The sequence below is a fragment of the Conger conger genome, chromosome 7, assembly GCF_963514075.1.
Source record: "Conger conger chromosome 7, fConCon1.1, whole genome shotgun sequence".
Lineage (NCBI taxonomy): Eukaryota > Metazoa > Chordata > Actinopteri > Anguilliformes > Congridae > Conger > Conger conger.
Window position 1 is genome coordinate 28,652,561 of NC_083766.1, and position 17,932 is coordinate 28,670,492.

Below are 17,932 nucleotides of genomic sequence, written 5' to 3' on the forward strand. Positions count from 1 at the left end.
TACTTCTGCTGAAGAAATAAACAGCACCACCCATTAACGGTTGTTCCTCTTTTGTCATATGTCACGGTCTTCCGCAAGTATTAACAAGATAGGCCAAACAGTAACTTGTGTGGTGTTTTGTCAACTCTGATAGAGTAGCCTACATTTCACTATGACGTGCTACAGTAGCCTAACACTAAGCGTTTTACTGTGTACAGATGAGACGGTGCCCTTGAGGCTTAGGACAGCATTTATATAGTTTCCTCATACATATTGATCGAAAATATTTGGATCATTTCATCGGCTAAACGTTTTTCTTCCTTCACAAGTTTTCGGTCCTTTTCATTTGCACAGATGTATCATGCTACGAAGGTTATTGTGGCTTTACAGGGGGAAGTTTATAGCCTACATGGTTGCTCTAAAACTTCTGCCAGATCAAGCGCAAACGCAAAACTCTTCGGACTCTGCCTCTCTCTCTGAGGTTTTATAGCAAAGTTCACATAGCGCTCCTTCCTGTTACCAGCATTGCTAACTGTTTCTGTAAAACGGGAAAAATGCCTCCGCAGCAGCCACGGTTCTGAGTCACGCTGAATCCATCATATTCTTCATGGCGTTCAAACAAATTCCAAACAGACCAAGAAGGTCCAGACAATGTCTCCTCTCTTTTCCTCATCAGTGCGTATTAGTACACATAACGATTGGGCTGGTGTCTTACACACAAAAACTACCATACTTTTGTGGTGAGTCATAGCCTTTTTTTGACACCCGACCCAAATTCCATCCATCCATTATCTTAACCGCTTATCCTGAACAGGGTCGCAGGGGGGCTGGAGCCTATCCCAGCATACATTGGGCGAAAGGCAGGAATACACCCTTGACAGGTCCCAGTCCATCGCAGGGCACACACACCATTCACTCACACAATCATACCCATTGGCAATTAAATGATTAAATGGCATCCTTCGATTTTTTTTTTCATCATAAACCTTATGCTTCTTTAGATTTCAGTTGAGTTCGTATAAGTCCCATAGGTAGGTTTTCTGGAGTGTGAAGCTTAAGTGCTCTCCAAATTGTTCACACAATACTCTTGTCTGAGGAGTGCAGTCCTCTGTCTGCATGGTTGGGCCAGTGGGCAACTTTCCTAACCTCTAGATGTGGCTTTGATTACATTTCTTCCATTCCATTGTTTCATGTCTGACACCACAGAGGTGACCAAATTTCAGTTGATTGCCTGTGTCTTGTTTGCAGAGCAATCCGGCCACCAATGTCTTGAACTCTCTCCGCCTGAGCTCTTGTTTGACACATGTCTGGTGGTCTCTATGGTACAGTAGATATCTAATGGACATGCTTTGTGTAAATGCATAAGAAAATGTTTAAGAACCACTTTGGTATCTTTGTTTCAGTAGCCTACAGGGTGATCAATGAGCCCTCCTACATTCCTATTATTGATTCAGTGGCACATGAAGCCAGCTCATGTCCATGTTTGACTGTGGGGCTTTTATTTGGCACCAGAGTATGTGTACTGAGGCTTTTTTGGCAGCAGAGCATGCACACTGGGCACCTAAACATAAAGGAATGAAAAGGAATTTTAAAAACTCTTCTTCTTCTGTGCTGCTCAGAGAAAAAAATGTCTCTGGAGAGTCATTCATTCACTGTGGAAAATTTCTAGAATTTAAAATATTATAATTTTGGCAGGGTAGATTTATAGTTTTGAAAGGACTTCAATGAGGAAATTAGCTTTTTGGCACCAGAGGCAAAAAAATAAAAATACAATAAGGTGTGTGATCATGTGCACCTTGTAGCTGCATTTATGGGGACTGCTCAGATTAGACATTTTCCAACAATTCTTTCCTTTGTAATGAATGAATTGCTCATCTATACGGCAATGGTCATCCATTGGCTGGAATGCTATTCATTCTCTCAAGAGCAGTGTTGAGCAGAGGCCTCAACTTCAATGATGGATCTCTGCATGGGTCTTCAGTGATGCAGTGTAGAGTGCTGTCATTAAAATGGAAGTTAGCTTTGACGTGTTCCCATCTTATCATGGTAATTACAGCTATCCTGACAATGTGTGTCAATGTACATTGCATTAAGGTAAATTATTACTTAATTAAACGTTACATTTTTAACATTTAAATTTAAATAGATTATATGCTGACATGCAAAATTGATTTAGGTGAGCACACATTTGCTTATTTCTTCTATGTGTGTTGATCCTTTTTAATCCACATCCACTTTACTGTTTGCAGATTGTAGTTACAGTGTACAACTGGAACAGTTATCAAATTCATCATCCATAAATGCAAATACCCACTCCTGTACAAAACCTAAGATCTTTTATCTGCTCGTTTAGGCTACAACCTGTTATCACTACGTAGCCTAGTTTATGTAATTGCGTAAATCTTGGGGGCATTATGGATGACATTTTTTTTTCAGACTACTTCTCAGCATCTCTTTAAAGTTATTTGAATTCATACAAAACAGCGTATTAGTCTACTTAATAACTTGTTATTTTTAGCCTGTTGCTTATTATTTGTTTTAATTGTAGTGGTCATGTCCACGATCAACAGTGAAATATGCTCTTTTTAGTTAGGCTTCCTTTTTATTTTGTAAAAAATTAACCTGGAATGAACCATTTTCAGGAAAATGAGGGGAACATAAATGAGTATAGAATATCTCCAAAAAGAAATGAAAATGTGGCATTTCATTATGCGGCCTAGCGTGACTTTTCACCTCCGCGCTAACTGAAGACAATTTACGCTCTTCCAGGCGGTCCTGTATGTGACAGAGATTGACAAGGATAGATGGTACATTCCCTCTGCTGGCTGCTTGGGATGCGCCGTTGCTTGGGTCTCACTTGGACTCGGAGAAGAGCACAATGGCAGCAACGGAGATTGCCCATCAAGCAGTAAGTCCATAAAAGGATGCCGAAACTACTGTATTCATTTCGATATCTATTATACATTCCACGCATATACTTAAATATAGATAATGAGGGGTCTACACGATATTTAAAGTTAAAAAAAAAAAGTATGTTATTGGCATATCTGCTATGTCAAAGCTTCCTTTAACGTGAACGTAAGTTATATACAAATTACTACTCGAACTAGCCTACCTAGCCATTTATTTCTGTTTGAAATCATTTTACACGAAAACAATTTGCTAGATAGGTCTTATATATGTCAATGCCATGGAAAATATTAAATCGCCTACTCGTTTTTATTGCGCCTCTATAGTAGCCCGTGGTTGCTATTGCCACGACTCGACAGAATTCCGACCAGTTAGCTGTATAGCTAGCCAACTAATGCTATTTAGTACTAGCTTTTTAGAAAATTGCCCGAAGCTTGTAACAGTTTACTATTTTGCCATTGCTATCATCGCATCTTGAAGATGCTAGCTACATTTATGCTTGTGAAGCCACAGGACATGATCAGAGGGTCCCATTATCTCAATTAAATTCATGTAGCTAGCGAATTTCGTTTTGGCTTTGACTAGGCGTCATCTATGTCTGTGAAACTGGCTTATGTTATCATTTTTATTACTGCACATGTACTCCCTTCAGTGTTTACTTGTAGAAACAATTAATTGGCCTATCAGCAGCTTGCAAACACAGTGATGTACAAGGCCTGTTACAAAATTGATTAGACTAATATCTATATGTTAGCACTGGATGTATTTAGATGAGCTCTCAAAATTCAAGTGCCTGATTTTCATTGGGTTTTAATTGGGATTGTATTTGTTGAGGGTAAACCAAACGTTCACCTAATGATATACTGTAAGTACAATGTACAATAACAGAGTTTGATTGTTCTGCTGTGACATTTTTAATGTTAAAGTGTCCGTTTTCATGAGATGAATGCTTTGTGCTGGATGGTGTGCTGTTGTATCACAGAACTTGCATGAAGCATGTGATAAAAAAACTTGATTTATAGTGTGCTAGTCTTGTGACTGCCCTGTGAGGTGGTTCTGTGTATGCCTGATTTAACTATTGCTGTAGATAATCTCTCTGAATGAACATGTTTATGAGCTGTGCTGTGAACCCCAATAATCAGATTGTTTGTGCAAGTTATTTTAACTGAACCCCAATTCACTGAGTAAGTGTGTTCATTTTCATTTATTTTTGTGTATTTATATTCTGTTTTAGTTCTGCACATGATGAATGATATTTCTGATATTTGAGAATTTTCTGATGACCTGCTGGCTTTACAATGATTGGGAATTTAGGGTTTTTTTTGGACTAAAGCAGCTTGTATCGAAAAACACGACAGGAAGTGAATATTATCTTTAACAGTCGGCCTATGTCTGTAGGTTTTCACGTGTGCTGTCTATCCCTCTTTCTCTCACTCACATTCACACGTACACACACACACATTAGATGCAAACTCCATATACAAACTCTTACATACATATGTACATGCTCTGCATACTCGCACACACACACACACACACACACACACACACACACACACACACACACACACCATCTCAATTTCTGTAGTACTGGCTTTTCAGCTCTTCCGGACTTGAGATAACGGCAGGTTTAAGCAGACTGCACCACAGCCGTTTAAAAAAAAAAAAAAAGTTAGCAGACAGGAAACGGGAAGTGGTTTGTGCTGTACCTGAATGTGTGTGTCGTTATGTGACACTGAGAAATTGGGTGAATTGCACAGAAACGGTTAAGCAGTAGTGTATAGTAGCTATATGATTCAAACTCTTTGAAAATCTTTATCATGTGCTGTGAGGTTTGCAAAGATAATGCTAACAGCGATGCTGAAATATTATTTAGTTGTGATTTATATTTTTATTGGAATGCCTTCATCTGTGCAGACAATGATCATCTGTCACAACTATGTCCTTTGCCATCAGAGCTCTGGGTACGCTGTGGGTTTGCAGATAAACTCGTGTGTTCTGGGTAATATGTTTGCAGGGAGAAGCAACACGCTCTGTCCCCCTCAGTGGCCATGTTGGCTTTGACAGCATGCCGGACCAGCTGGTCAGCAAGTCTGTCAGCCGTGGCTTCTGTTTCAACATCCTCTGTGTGGGTAAGAGAGTGTCCCCATCTTACCCCCTTTCTCTCCCTGCTCCATCCATCTTCTCTCCATCTGTGCCCCTCATTCATCGCTATCCACTAAATCCTGCTTAACCTGCCACCGTTGTTCAAGGCTTTGGACATTCTGCAACCAGAATGTTGCAGGTTGGAATCCATATTCCAGGTATGCATCCAGACATGCCTCAGAGGTCTTGTTACGCTAAAATTCTGCATTCCTAATTGGTTTCTGCATGAAAAGTGCAGAACCCTGTGGTCGCATGACCTCTGATTCATGTTTTAATATTGTGTGAATAAATCATATGCAAATACATCTTGTGTACTGCATTTTGAAAATGTAGGCATATCGATCAATTAAGTATCCTGCTGACATCCTGTGTAGCTACCCAATACATTGGCTCTCACATCATCGCCATTGTGTTAATGTTACTAATGCTACTTTCACCACAGTTGAGCAATAATGCAGTTAAATTCCTGTGGATGGAAATGGGAAATGTTAGCGAAGTGTGTCTGACAGGCATCTTTTATTAATAACTATTAATGCGGTTAGTTTGTTGAAATGCAGGTAGAATTGGACAAAATGGCAAAATTTTCACACACACTTAACAATAGTTCAGCCTCTGATATTGAGTTGAATATGTCTTCCTTGGTGAGAGTGTGTATATTGATGTAAAGATCCTGTTTTTTGCTTTTGTGTTGACATTTGGCAATCAGTGAATTAAACCTGACGTAAGTGGGGATAAGTGAGAAAGCAGGGGTGAGGTGTGGTCTGTGCTGACCCTGTGTGCGTTCTGTGGCATTAGGAGAAACGGGTTTGGGGAAGTCTACCCTGATGGACACCCTGTTCAACACCAAGTTTGCCGGGGAGCCGGTTCAGCACAGCCAGCCCAGCGTGCAGCTCCAGTCCCACACCTACGAGCTGGAGGAGAGCAATGTCCGCCTCAAACTCACCGTGGTCGACACCGTGGGCTTCGGAGACCAGATCAAGAAGGAGAACAGGTGGGTCTGGGAGCAGGGGACCTCGGCTGCTGATATGGGTTTGCAGATGTCACAGACAGGCTGTGGGCTGATTGCTTCAGCTCCTTTACCACGGCTCCCCAACCCAGTTCCCAGAGATCTACCGCCCTGTAGGTTTTAACTCCGATCCTAACAAACCACGCCTCATTCAACAGCCAGAGACCTTGTTGAGCTGCTCATTTCTTTAAGACCTGTGTCTGTACATCCATCTGCTTTGATTCTCGGCAGCCAGAGGGTTCATGGTCATGTGAAAGGCAGATACAAAGTTCTCAGGACACTAATGAGGCCCCAGTGGATATAAAAATTGCTATATAAAGCTTCTTCTCCATTTTCTGTGTCGGTGTTTAATGTCTATTTGTTCTGAGAACATAGAAGCTCTCCATAGCAGATGATGTTTCTTTCTGCCCCCTCTCTGGTTGGGATTGAAGTTAATTTCAGTGCACTGTAGGATACTAACGCAGATTGGATGTGTGTGGGCGTGGCATTACTTGTGCTGTTTGAAACTCAAGCGTGTTTCTGGCGCATTCCTCCGTGCAGTTACAGATCCATCGTGGAGTTCATCGACGCGCAGTTCGAGGCCTACCTGCAGGAGGAGCTGAAGATCAAACGCACTCTGTACGGTTACCATGACACCCGCATGCATGCCTGCCTGTACTTCATCGCCCCCACGGGACACTCGCTGAAAGCCCTGGACCTGCTCACCATGAAGCAGCTGGACAGTAAGGTAGTGTACACGGGGGGGTGCCGTCGCATACTGTTGGCGGCTGGCATCAGAGAAATGCTCAGGTGAAGCCGGAGGCTAATGCAGTCGCACCTGGGCGGTAATTCACAAAGTATGGATAACTGCGCTAAGTGAGATGGATGTGCCCGGAGATCTGAGTGTTTACTTCGCCATGCATGTGGAGAATATTGAAGGCCAGCTTATAGTCCAGCCGCAGAGCACTGCTGTGACTGATGATGTGCAGTGGATGACGTAGAGACATTTGGTTTATAGTCTGGGCGACTGGAGTGTGTTTATACTTTTTGCTAAGGACCACAGTCTACGTACATAAACATCCTGTGATTGCAGTTGAGTGTCACTTTTTCACTGGACTATAAACTGGCAAACACTGCAAATGTGGATTCCAGTCTGTCATCCTGTGAGAAAACAACAAGAGCATTGTTAAATCTTATTAGCCTGACCACCATTTTCCAACACAGACTGAATACCCACCATTTTAGGATGCATCAGTGGCTTTTTATATTTTCTATGAAATATTTAGTGAAATATTTCACATTTACATTATTTCTAATGCAATAACTTTGTAAGCAAGTACAATCTTTATTTTTATTGGGCTCTTATTGGGATCCTCTGAATCTGTAATATTGCAGGTGAACATCATCCCCATCATCGCTAAGTCAGACGCCATCGCTAAGAGCGAACTCGCCAAATTCAAATTGAAAATCTGCAGTGAGCTGGTCAGTAATGGTGTGCAGATCTACCAGTTTCCCACCGATGATGAAACAGTGGCTGAAATCAACTCAACAATGAATGTAAGTCCATGTAGTATCTCTCGCTTTTTCTTTCTTGCCCCAGAACACCCTCAGTTCCAATTCAGTAAGTTCCTGCTGCAAACGTCAGGGTTTGAGCTAAACCTGTGTAAAGCAGAGAAGGATTATCAGGGGTTGAGTTAAACCTGTTTAAAGCAGAGGAGTAATGTCAGGGTTTGAGTTAAACCCGTGTAAGACAGAGGAGGATTGTCAGGACTTGAGTTAAACCTGTGGAAAGCAGAGGTGGATTGTCAGGGTTTTGGTTAAACCTGTGTAAAGCAAAGGTGGATTGTCAGGGTTTGGGTTAAACCTGTGTAAGACAGAGGAGGATTGTTAGGGCTTGAGTTAAACCTGTGTAAAGCAGAGGAGGATTGTCAGGGTTTGGGTTAAACCTGTGTAAAGCAGAGGAGGATTGTCAGGGTTTGGGTTAAACCTGTGTAAAGCAGAGGTGGATTGTAAAAGTTTGGGTTAAACCTGTGTAAGGCAGAGGTGGGCTTGAATAAAGCTTGAGATTGGCTAACTTCTGAGGTTCCTGGCCGCCTCTGGTTCCTCTGCAGCTGTAGTAGCAAATCTGGAAACAACATTATGGTAAAACAAACTATCCTGTAGTCAGACAGATTTATAGTTCTAGAAATATGCTGAAGCATCCTGGTAGAAATTCTACCGACATTTGCAGACACAGCTCTCCGCATTCTAATTAATCTGTAATGGCGGTGACAGGGAAGTTCTGACCTATGCATGAAGCACAAGAATTTATACAAAACTGAAAGTAGTGACACAATGTGGCAAAAAATGCCAGGATAGGTTGAGAGAACAGGCCCGTCAGCAAAAATCATGATCACAAAAACATTAGTATGCTTTTCTTATAGACACCTAGCAAACCAGAAAAATCCACAGGCCCACCTACACATCCTGCTATGATCTGAATTGTGAGACTAGGGCTGCTGTCTGTATGTAGTGCAGTGTGCTGCAATATAACACACAATTCTAGTTCTTAACGTAGATACACCTTAAATGTGAGGTTTCTCTGGTGGCACAGAGGAGCATTGAGTGAAGTTGTTTGTACATTTGAGTGTGTGTGCATGCAGGGCTGTGTGTGTTTTAGTGTTGGTGAGTATCTGTATTCTCACTGCTCTACAGGTACACTTGCCTTTTGCAGTGGTGGGGAGCATGGAGGAGGTCAAGTTTGGCAATAAGATGGTGAAGGCACGTCAGTACCCCTGGGGAATTGTGCAGGGTGAGTTACTGCTACCCACACAGGAAGTGAGGTCACAGCTAGAAAGGAAGCAAGAGACCCACCTGTGTGTCACCATGGCCTGGGACTGCTTCCTCCTTTACAGAAAGACCACACTTGGATGTGTGTGTACACACTCACACTCACACAGCGACACATAGTGCTTTGCCCTTGTTTTTTGGCTTGTTGGTGTGGAAATGAAACTGAAAGACCAATGCAGGCAAATCACAAGACGCAAGACGATCTGAAAGAATGTGACTAACCCTATGTGAGTGTAACCTCTGCATTCCAATCAAAACAAAAAAGAAACAAACTATCAAGAGAAACCCATCAGGATACAGCTAAAAAGAGAACCTGGAAAAGCTCTCTCTCAGTCAAGAAGTACACTGCTTATGTAACTACAAAAACTGGAACCTCATCTTCCTCTCACGCTAAAACTTCTGTGGCACTTCCTATGGAAGGGAGGAACCAGACTTTGCATCCTACAGCCCATGCCAAAATAGAGAAACAAAAACAAAACAACAAAAAGTACAGAAATGAAGTTGTCCTATCCCTGGGATTTCTAACTGACTGATCATAAACGCACATGTACATGCATTCATACATACAGTCATGTGAAAAAATTAGGACACCCTATGGAAAATTGTGTGTTTTTTAAACATGTTTAGACATATGGATATTTAATATTAATTTTAACAAAACTGAGAGATTCAAGTAATATAACTAAACAAGTAAAACTGAAGAAAATTCCTTTTTAAAACTTTCTGTAAAATGTAATAAAATAAAAATGCAATTTCTGGTGAGGAATAAATTAGGACACCCCCACATTTTTTCCCACCAAAAATGGCTGAAATCACACACAGGTGTATCACATCAGGTGCACATGATTAGAACATTGTTACTCAGCATTTTGAAGGAGGCTTGCCCTATTTAAACCTCAGATATTTAGTTTGGTGTGCTCCTGCCTGTTGACATGAGTGAACACCATGGTGAGATCGAAAGACCTGTCTGAGGCCTTCAGAAAGAAGATTGTAGCAGCTTATAAGTCTGGTGAGGGATTTAAAAAGATCTCAAAAGATTTTGAAATCAGCCATTCCACTGTCCGGAAAATAGTCTACAAGTGGAGGACATTCAAAACAACTGCCAACATGCCCAGGTCTGGCCGTCCAAGCAAGTTCACCCCGAAAGAATGCCTCTACAATCAGAAAGAGACTGCACAAGTTTAACTTTCATGGGAGGTGTGCAAGGAAACCTTTACTCTCCAAGGGAAACATTAAGGCCAGACTGAAGTTTGCCAGAGAGAACATGGACAAAGACCAGGACTTCTGTAATAATGTTCTTTGGACAGATGAGTCTAAAATTGAATTATTTGGACACCAGAAGAGAGGACATGTTTGGCACACACCAAATACAGCGTTCCAGAAAATGAACCTCATACCAACTGTGAAGCATGGAGGTGGAAGTGTCATGGTTTGGGGATGCTTTGCTGCAGCAGGACCTGGCCAGCTCACCATCATAGAATCTATCATGAATTCTACAGTGTACCAGCTGGTGCTTGAGGAACATGTGAGACCATCTGTAAAAAAAATTCAAGCTGAAGCGGAACTGGACCCTGCAACATGACAATGACCCAAAACATACCAGTAAATCCACCAAGGACTGGCTGAAAACTAAGAAGTGGAGAGTCCTGGAATGGCCCAGTCAAAGCCCAGATCTTAATCCCATTGAGATGCTGTGGAGTGACTTGAAACGGGCTGTACATGCAAGAAACCCCTCAAGCATCTCACAGGTTAAAGAATTCTGCGTTGAGTGGGGCAAACTTTCCTCAGACCGATGTCAGAGACTGGTAAATGGTTACAAGAAGCATCTCACTGAAGTTATTTCAGCCAAAGGGGGTAACACTAGGTATTAGGGGGTAGGATGTCCTAACTTTTTCCTCAGTTAGAATATGCATTTATGTTGTCTTTTGTTTAATGAGTAAAACAAGGTTAATTTTTGTTATTTACCTGCAATTAGAACACTTTCTTTTCCAGAGATAGATAAAAACAAGATTAGACACCGATATGTGATAATTTCTTAATGAATAACTGAATATTTAACGGGGTGTCCTAATTTTTTCACATGACTGTATTTGTATTCCCTCTCACACAAATGCACACACACCTATGCAGAGGTCTCTTATCTGCTTGGGGGTGTGTGATCAGAGCTCCAGGGTGTTTGATGTTCTGAGTAACATTACATTTATAATATTACATTTTACTTCATGGAGGAATATTGACAGTGACAGAGGTTGATGGATGTGATTGATGTGTGTGTTTGCAGTGGAGAACGAGAGCCACTGTGGATCTGAGAGGCTGATCGATGTGATTGATTGTGTGCGTTTGCAGTGGAGAACGATAGCCACTGTGGATCTGAGAGGTTGATAGATGTGATTGATGTGTGCGTTTGCAGTGGAGAACGAGAGCCACTGTGGATCTGAGAGGCTGATCGATGTGATTGATTGTGTGCGTTTGCAGTAGAGAACGATAGCCACTGTGGATCTGAGAGGTTGATAGATGTGATTGATGTGTGTGTTTGCAGTGGAGAACGATAGCCACTGTGGATCTGAGAGGTTGATGGATGTGATTGATGTGTGCGTTTGCAGTGGAGAATGAGAGCCACTGTGACTTTGTGAAGCTGAGGGAGATGCTGGTCCGGGTGAACATGGAGGACCTGCGGGAGAAGACCCACACGCGACACTACGAGCTCTACCGCCGCTGCAAGCTGGAGGAGATGGGCTTCAAGGACACCGACCCTGAGAGCAAGCCTTTCAGGTCACTACACGCTCGCTACACCTGTATACGCCTACAGCCTGGCTATATACACCAAACACATAGCTATAGAACGTCTATGCACCAGCTGCACCTGTACACAACTGCAGCCTAGTTCTATACTACAAACACAAAGAGAAGATTATAAGATTGATTAGATAACAATTAGAACAGTATAGAATAGGTTTTTGATTATTGACTGAAATGCAAATTAATTTGCTATCTGACCACCCACTCAAATCCCCTGGACCATATAGGTACATGTAGAACCTGCAGCCAAGCAGGATTCCTGTAGGCATGCAGGGCTCTACACATCTAATACACACACACAGAAAGACAGTTGCTCAAACGCCTCCTTTGCTGTACGCTGCAGCCTGCAGGAGACTTACGAGGCCAAGCGGCAGGAGTTCCTGGGCGAGCTGCAGAAGGAGGAAGAGGAAATGAGGCAGACCTTCGTCCTGAGGGTGAAGGAGAAAGAGGCCGAGCTGAAGGAAGCCGAGAAGGAGGTGTGTGCGTCTGACACCACATACCTGTGTGTGTGTGTGTGTGTGTGTGTGTGTGTGTGTGTGTGTGTGTGTGACCCCACCAGCAATGTCCCATTTGAAAGTGACTATTGTTACCTAATGTCTGCCAAATAAATATAGAAGGCTCATTAACGCAGCATACATTTTTTCTCCTGTCCTCCTATGGAGAGTGTTGACGTTGTCCTCTTGGGTCTTAGCTGCATGAGAAGTATGACCGTCTGAAGAAGCTGCATCATGAGGAGAAGAAGAAGCTGGAGGACAAGAGAAAGGCTCTGGAGGACGAGCTCAACAGCTTCAAGCAGAAGAAGACTGCCACTGAGCTGCTGCAGTCCCAGAGTCAGCAGGCAGGGGGCTCCACCACCCTCAAGAAGGACAAGGAGAGGAAAAAGTAGGTATAGACCATCCTGCTGCAGGTGCCCAGGCATATCTGTGCTGGATTGTACTGGACACACTCCTATCCCTTCCCTAGAACATCAAACTTGCCTGAAACACCCGTTTCACCTAAATGTTCCCAGTTTAACTCACTGCTTTTGAAGTGAGTTTAAGGAGAGCGTTCTTCCTGCAGTGGTCTCTGCCTTTTATTGGTTATTTAAGATGATGATGATGTGTGTGTGTGTGAGTCTGTGTGTGTGTGTGTGTTTGTGTCTGAATGCAGAGATTGAGAGAGGTAATTATGGCCAACAGTATCATGGTGAACATACTGAAACTGGGGGATTGCTGGAGTCTGCATTGTTTTCACCCTAAAAGGAAATTCTCTTGTTTTCTCCACTGTGCCAGTGTCACTGATGAGCAGACATGGCACTTAATGAGACGCATTCACACGATGGCAGTCACTTGTCTCCCTCCTGCTGGAACGCACTGTGTTTATCCAGGTTAATACACCGTGTATGAGTAATCACAGTGGGAAAGCATACTCTCACCACCAGGGGCCTGTTTCACTAACCGATTACTGAGTTAGCTGGAACTGCGTAAAACCAGGAACAGCTCTTATTTAATTTTTTTTTTTTTACTTCAGTCCAGTCCCGGATTTGGGAAGGTTCCTGGTTTCTCAACGCAGTTAGCCAGCTAACTCAGTAATCCTGCTTGGTGACACCGGCTTCTGGACACAGACCGTGCACCAGGTTTTGCGCTCAGCGTGTGTGACGTGTACACTGTTTTCCAGCTAACTGCTCCCCTGTCCCCTGCATGCTGCATGAGCGAATGGCACCCATGGTAAGACTAATAACCTCCTGCCCTAACAACTAACCACTTCAACTCACCACTCATAAACACTCACTTTGGGAGGAGGCCAGTTTTTTCATTTTGCACATGACCAGGTTTTTTTACATGGCTTGTCATGGCATAGAATTTAACTCATTGTTTGAAAGAATTGGTCATTTGGTAATGAATGAATCTGGCTGTCCTTAGGCTCACTGTAAGGCAAGACCACCCCTACGCCTATAGCCTGACCCTGACCACTTTCACTGTATGCTGTTAAAGGAAGCATTGTCAAAGCAGTGCTTATTATTACTAGCATCATGTTGCTTTTTGTAACAATACATTTTTATATTTTTGAATTAAAATGAAAACTTTCTTTTTTCCAGTTCAGACTACCTGTGCAACATCCTGCATTGACCAACCCAACCCCATTGCTGCCCACTCACCACCCAGGCCCTAACCTTTTCCATAAGGCTCACCTATTTACCTTTCCCACTCACACACTCTGCCCCTCCCATATCCCCTCTTCCCCCTCCTCCGTCTTTACTGCCCCGCTCCTTATCCAAAATGAAGTCAGAGGCCGAAACAGCTTCCTAACTACTGTGACATACTGCTTACTGATATTAGTATGCGATGTGTTCCTGAATGCAGACTGCATGTACACTGGGTGGGAAAGTTGTTGAAAGTAGACAAAATTGTCTCTCAATGTAGTGTGCTTTAATATACATATTTCAGGGATTAAAACATACTTTTTAGGAGCCCAATAGATCATAGAGGCAGGGTTTGTTTATTACAAGGGCGGACATCTTTTGACACTTCTGCAAATACTAAATTTTGAGAAATATTTCACCAACTTAACAACTTTCTCATCCAGTGCATTCAATTTATGTATGCAATAGTAAGGAAATATGCCGTTTCAGGCCAGATTGTCTTGGTTGAGGAAGCCATTATATTAACATGACTCAAGGAGATAATTGTTAATGATTCAGTTGGATGTTTTTAAAATGTTTTAAGAGTAATTATCTGCAAATTCTGCATTGTTTTAATGCTTAGTGTTGAGGTTCTCTTCTGCCAGGTCATTGTTGCAGGAAGTGGAATGACTTTGCGGAGAGAGAGCAAGAGCGAGAGAGAATGTACGTGTGTGTGTGAGAGAGAGAGGGTGTGAATGTGGGTGGGTGTGTGAATGAAGGAGAGAGTGAGACAGTGTGCATGCTGTGAACACATATGTCTGCGTGGGTGTGCACGCTTGTGTGCGAGGGAATGTGGAAATAAAATTTGATCGCTGTGACATTTATCCAAAGTGATGACACTTTTTACTTGGGTTGAACAGTTTGCATTGCCATGCGGTCACAACTTTGTATCCATTAATAATTTGATGTTTGCTTCCCAGAATAAAAGTGCCAGTGACAGTTCTGCCTCATTCCGCAGCTACATTCCACACTGTGGTCTTTCAAACATGCCATATTTCTTGTATTCCACTTTTAGTTCAGTTGGTTTTTAGAGATCTTTGTCTAAACAGATTTTCAGATATGACCAAGTAAGGAGACCTGATGGTTACAGAAGCGCTTCCTTAAAAACATAATAAAAAGAGCAGCGTTCAGCAGCCGCTTAACTGGTTATCATTGTGTTTTCATTCTGCTTTGCTTAAGCCATCTAAGTCCTCACTTCTTTACGTCATGAATCACACAGCGACATCAGAGCATTTGGGCATGTGACGGGGAAAGATAGAGTATGTGTTGGACCTTTCGAGGTACGTGAAGGTACTATAGGGGGTCCCTGGCCTGTCTTGATATTATGTAAATATACATTTGTGAAAATATATTTAAAACAAATAAAAATAAACTTTTAACTTATGATGGGATCCTCTGGAGGGCTGTGAGTCTGGCTGGAGGGCCCTGGATGCCACTGCTCAAAACCCCTGTGTTATGGGACCAGTATTGGTGGGGGCTCATTGGTCTGACTGTTAGGAGGCAGGGCTCAGGGTGGGAGGCCCCCTCCTCACTGCTCTGTGTATTTGCTTTCCTTTACAGTAACCCCTGGCTCTGCACTGAGTAGTAGCTCCGTCCTCATGCTCTGCTCCCCTGGCTTACTAAGGGACCAAGCCTTGGAATTGTGGGTAATGCGGTCCAGAGGCTGAGGAGAAGCAGTGTGGATCTTTTCCCACTGAGTTACTGACAGTTACACAGCTTTATGGATTAATAAGATACAGCTCTAACCGCATGACCTGCTTATTTTTACTAAAACGTGTCTCGCCTAATAATCGTGGTTGAAATTCACAACTCTAAATTGAACTAATATACTTTGCTAGTATTGCTTTTTTAAAGGATAGAAATTAAAAATGGATGATTTTCCTTGGGAAGATCCACTGGATAAATACCAACTGAGAGTGGTAATATCTCACTTGTTTGCCATTTGATAATTGCTTACTGTTCAATTGGAATACTATGAGATTGCTGGTTCTCTGGCTCCCCGGTTTTGGAGTGGTATTGACTGTTCCCATTCTCTATATATTCAGTAATTATTGTACAGTAGATTCCCATTAACCGGTTTTACCCCCTTTATTTAGTGTTTTACTTTGGGGAAAAAAATACTTTTGGTTTTATACAGTCAGTCATTATACATCAATTGGTACTGCACAGGTCTATAGAGTATTGGCTTATGCTGAGCATTTGTAGGAACAAATTAAGCAACACTTTAAGTAATAGAAATAATTAAATTACTCTGTGGCCACTTCATTAGTTACACCTACCTAGTACTGGGGAGGACCCTTTTGACTCTAGAACAGCCTGAATTCTTTGCATTGATTCAACAAGATGTTGGAGACCTTCATGAGGGGTTTTGGTTCATACTGACTCGATAGCATCACACGGTACAAGCAAATCTTTCAACCACACATTTATGCTGTTAACCTACCATTCCACCTCATCCCAAAGTTTTTCTATTGGATTGAGATCTGGGGACGGCAGCCCGTTGGAGTAACCTGAATTCACTGTTATATTTTTGGAACCAGCTTGAGATTATATGCTTTGTGACATGATACATTATCTTCCTGAAATCAAGGATGAAAAAGAGATGCACATGGTCCTAGTGCCTTGATACTAGGTAGTATGGGATTAACTCCAGTGTGGGAATGTATTTTTGTACTATTCTAATATGGCCTGCTCAGATAGGTTACACTAGTAATTACAGACCTCTGTAATGTGCTGCTCTCAATGGCTAGGGGGTCCACAGCATTCACAGCCTATCTTTGGGAAGCCCACTGTGGGCCCTTCTCCTTATCCACTAAAACGGCTTCTCTCACTGGCTGCTCCTTTTAACCTGCACTTCTTTCTCTCTGTCATCCCCTCTTTCTCTCCCCTTTCTCCTCACTCTCTCTCCCTAGCTTCTTTTAAGATCTCTGCTGTGTCTGAAGAGGGGACTGCTGCATTGCTGCTGTCCCAAGAACAAGGTCCCTGTGTCCTTCCTGTTTGTTCCATGTCCCAGTCAGTCCTTTTTTAACGGGTCATTTCATTTGTGTTGTTTATATTGTCCACTGTGGTCCATATGTAAGCCAAGCATGGTATTCCTGACTGCCAGATGTGAAGGTGAGAAAAATATATTGGAGCAGCGGCACTTATATATTGGAGCAGCCGACCGTTGGTCACTCCAGATTAGTGCTGTGCAGTGACTGCTGGTCTCTCCAAATTAGTGCTGCAGTGACTGCTGGTCTCTCCAGATTAGTGCTGCAGTGACTGCTGGTCTATGGATGCTGTCCAGGGAGGGTTAGCGGGAGGGGAAAGGAACCACAGCCATTACTGCAAAGGTAAAACCACAGAGCTTTAGTAAGGTTTCCTGGGGTTCTCTCTGGCTCTGTAATATAGTTAAGTATTATAAAATTAAATTAAATTATTATTAAATTTGATCCTCATTTGAAACATTCAAATACATTGATGTAAACACAGAAGTACACCTTCTTTCAATTTTATGGTGTTACATGTTTGAGCACAACTAACCCTAATCAACAGTAGATACATCAAACGTCATGTGGCAAAATAGCACGTAACAGATTTGACTTAAAAATAAGCCAACATGCAGTAGCCTTCTCTGAAAAATTAAGTGCACCCCATAATTCAGTGGCTTGTTTCGCAATAATCATTTTTTTGAGTTTCAGTCTCTTGCCTCACAGCAGAGGAAATCTGGCCCACTCCACAATACAGCTTCAGCTCAATGGTGTTTGAGGGCATTCATTTATGTGCAGCTCTCTTAAAGAGACAGAGGTCTGATCCACTTTCGGCCTGAGGTTGCAAAACATCTCCACATCATCACCCCTCCACCATGCTTGATGGTTGGTATGAGGTTCTTGTGACATGCAGTGTCACAAGACAGGGCTTCACCAAACAGGGCTTTGTACACTATTGCTAAACTATGCACTATGCACTCACACACTGTGTGTATTATGCACTTAATAGCATTTAACACGCACATATTACAGAAGAAAACTGACTTTTGTTTTCTCTCATAATTATAATCATTTTCTCAAATACCATGTAGGTCACATATGGTTCCTCACACAAGGTATTTGAAAATGATCTGCCTTCTCTAAGCAGCCTCTACT

At 42.4% G+C, this 17,932-nt stretch overlaps 1 protein-coding gene across 3 annotated transcripts; it reads left to right on the forward strand.

The window, feature by feature from the left end:
- Positions 1 to 2,753: 2,753 nt before the first annotated feature.
- LOC133132244 (septin-6-like) lies at positions 2,754 to 16,947 on the forward strand. 3 transcript variants are annotated; one of them, XM_061247573.1, is made up of 11 exons: positions 2,754 to 2,887; positions 4,907 to 5,021; positions 5,830 to 6,025; positions 6,581 to 6,767; positions 7,415 to 7,576; positions 8,714 to 8,810; positions 11,452 to 11,620; positions 11,991 to 12,123; positions 12,339 to 12,529; positions 13,304 to 13,353; positions 16,721 to 16,947. In XM_061247573.1, exons 1-10 carry the CDS (start codon positions 2,858 to 2,860, stop codon positions 13,305 to 13,307), a joined length of 1,284 nt encoding a protein of 427 aa, XP_061103557.1. In that variant the 5' UTR covers positions 2,754 to 2,857; the 3' UTR covers positions 13,308 to 13,353; positions 16,721 to 16,947. The 3 variants fall into 3 exon arrangements, with proteins under 3 accessions (XP_061103557.1, XP_061103556.1, XP_061103555.1); XM_061247572.1 differs by lacking the exon at positions 16,721 to 16,947 and adding an exon at positions 13,725 to 14,950; XM_061247571.1 differs by lacking the exon at positions 13,304 to 13,353.
- The last annotated feature ends 985 nt before the right edge of the window (positions 16,948 to 17,932 follow it).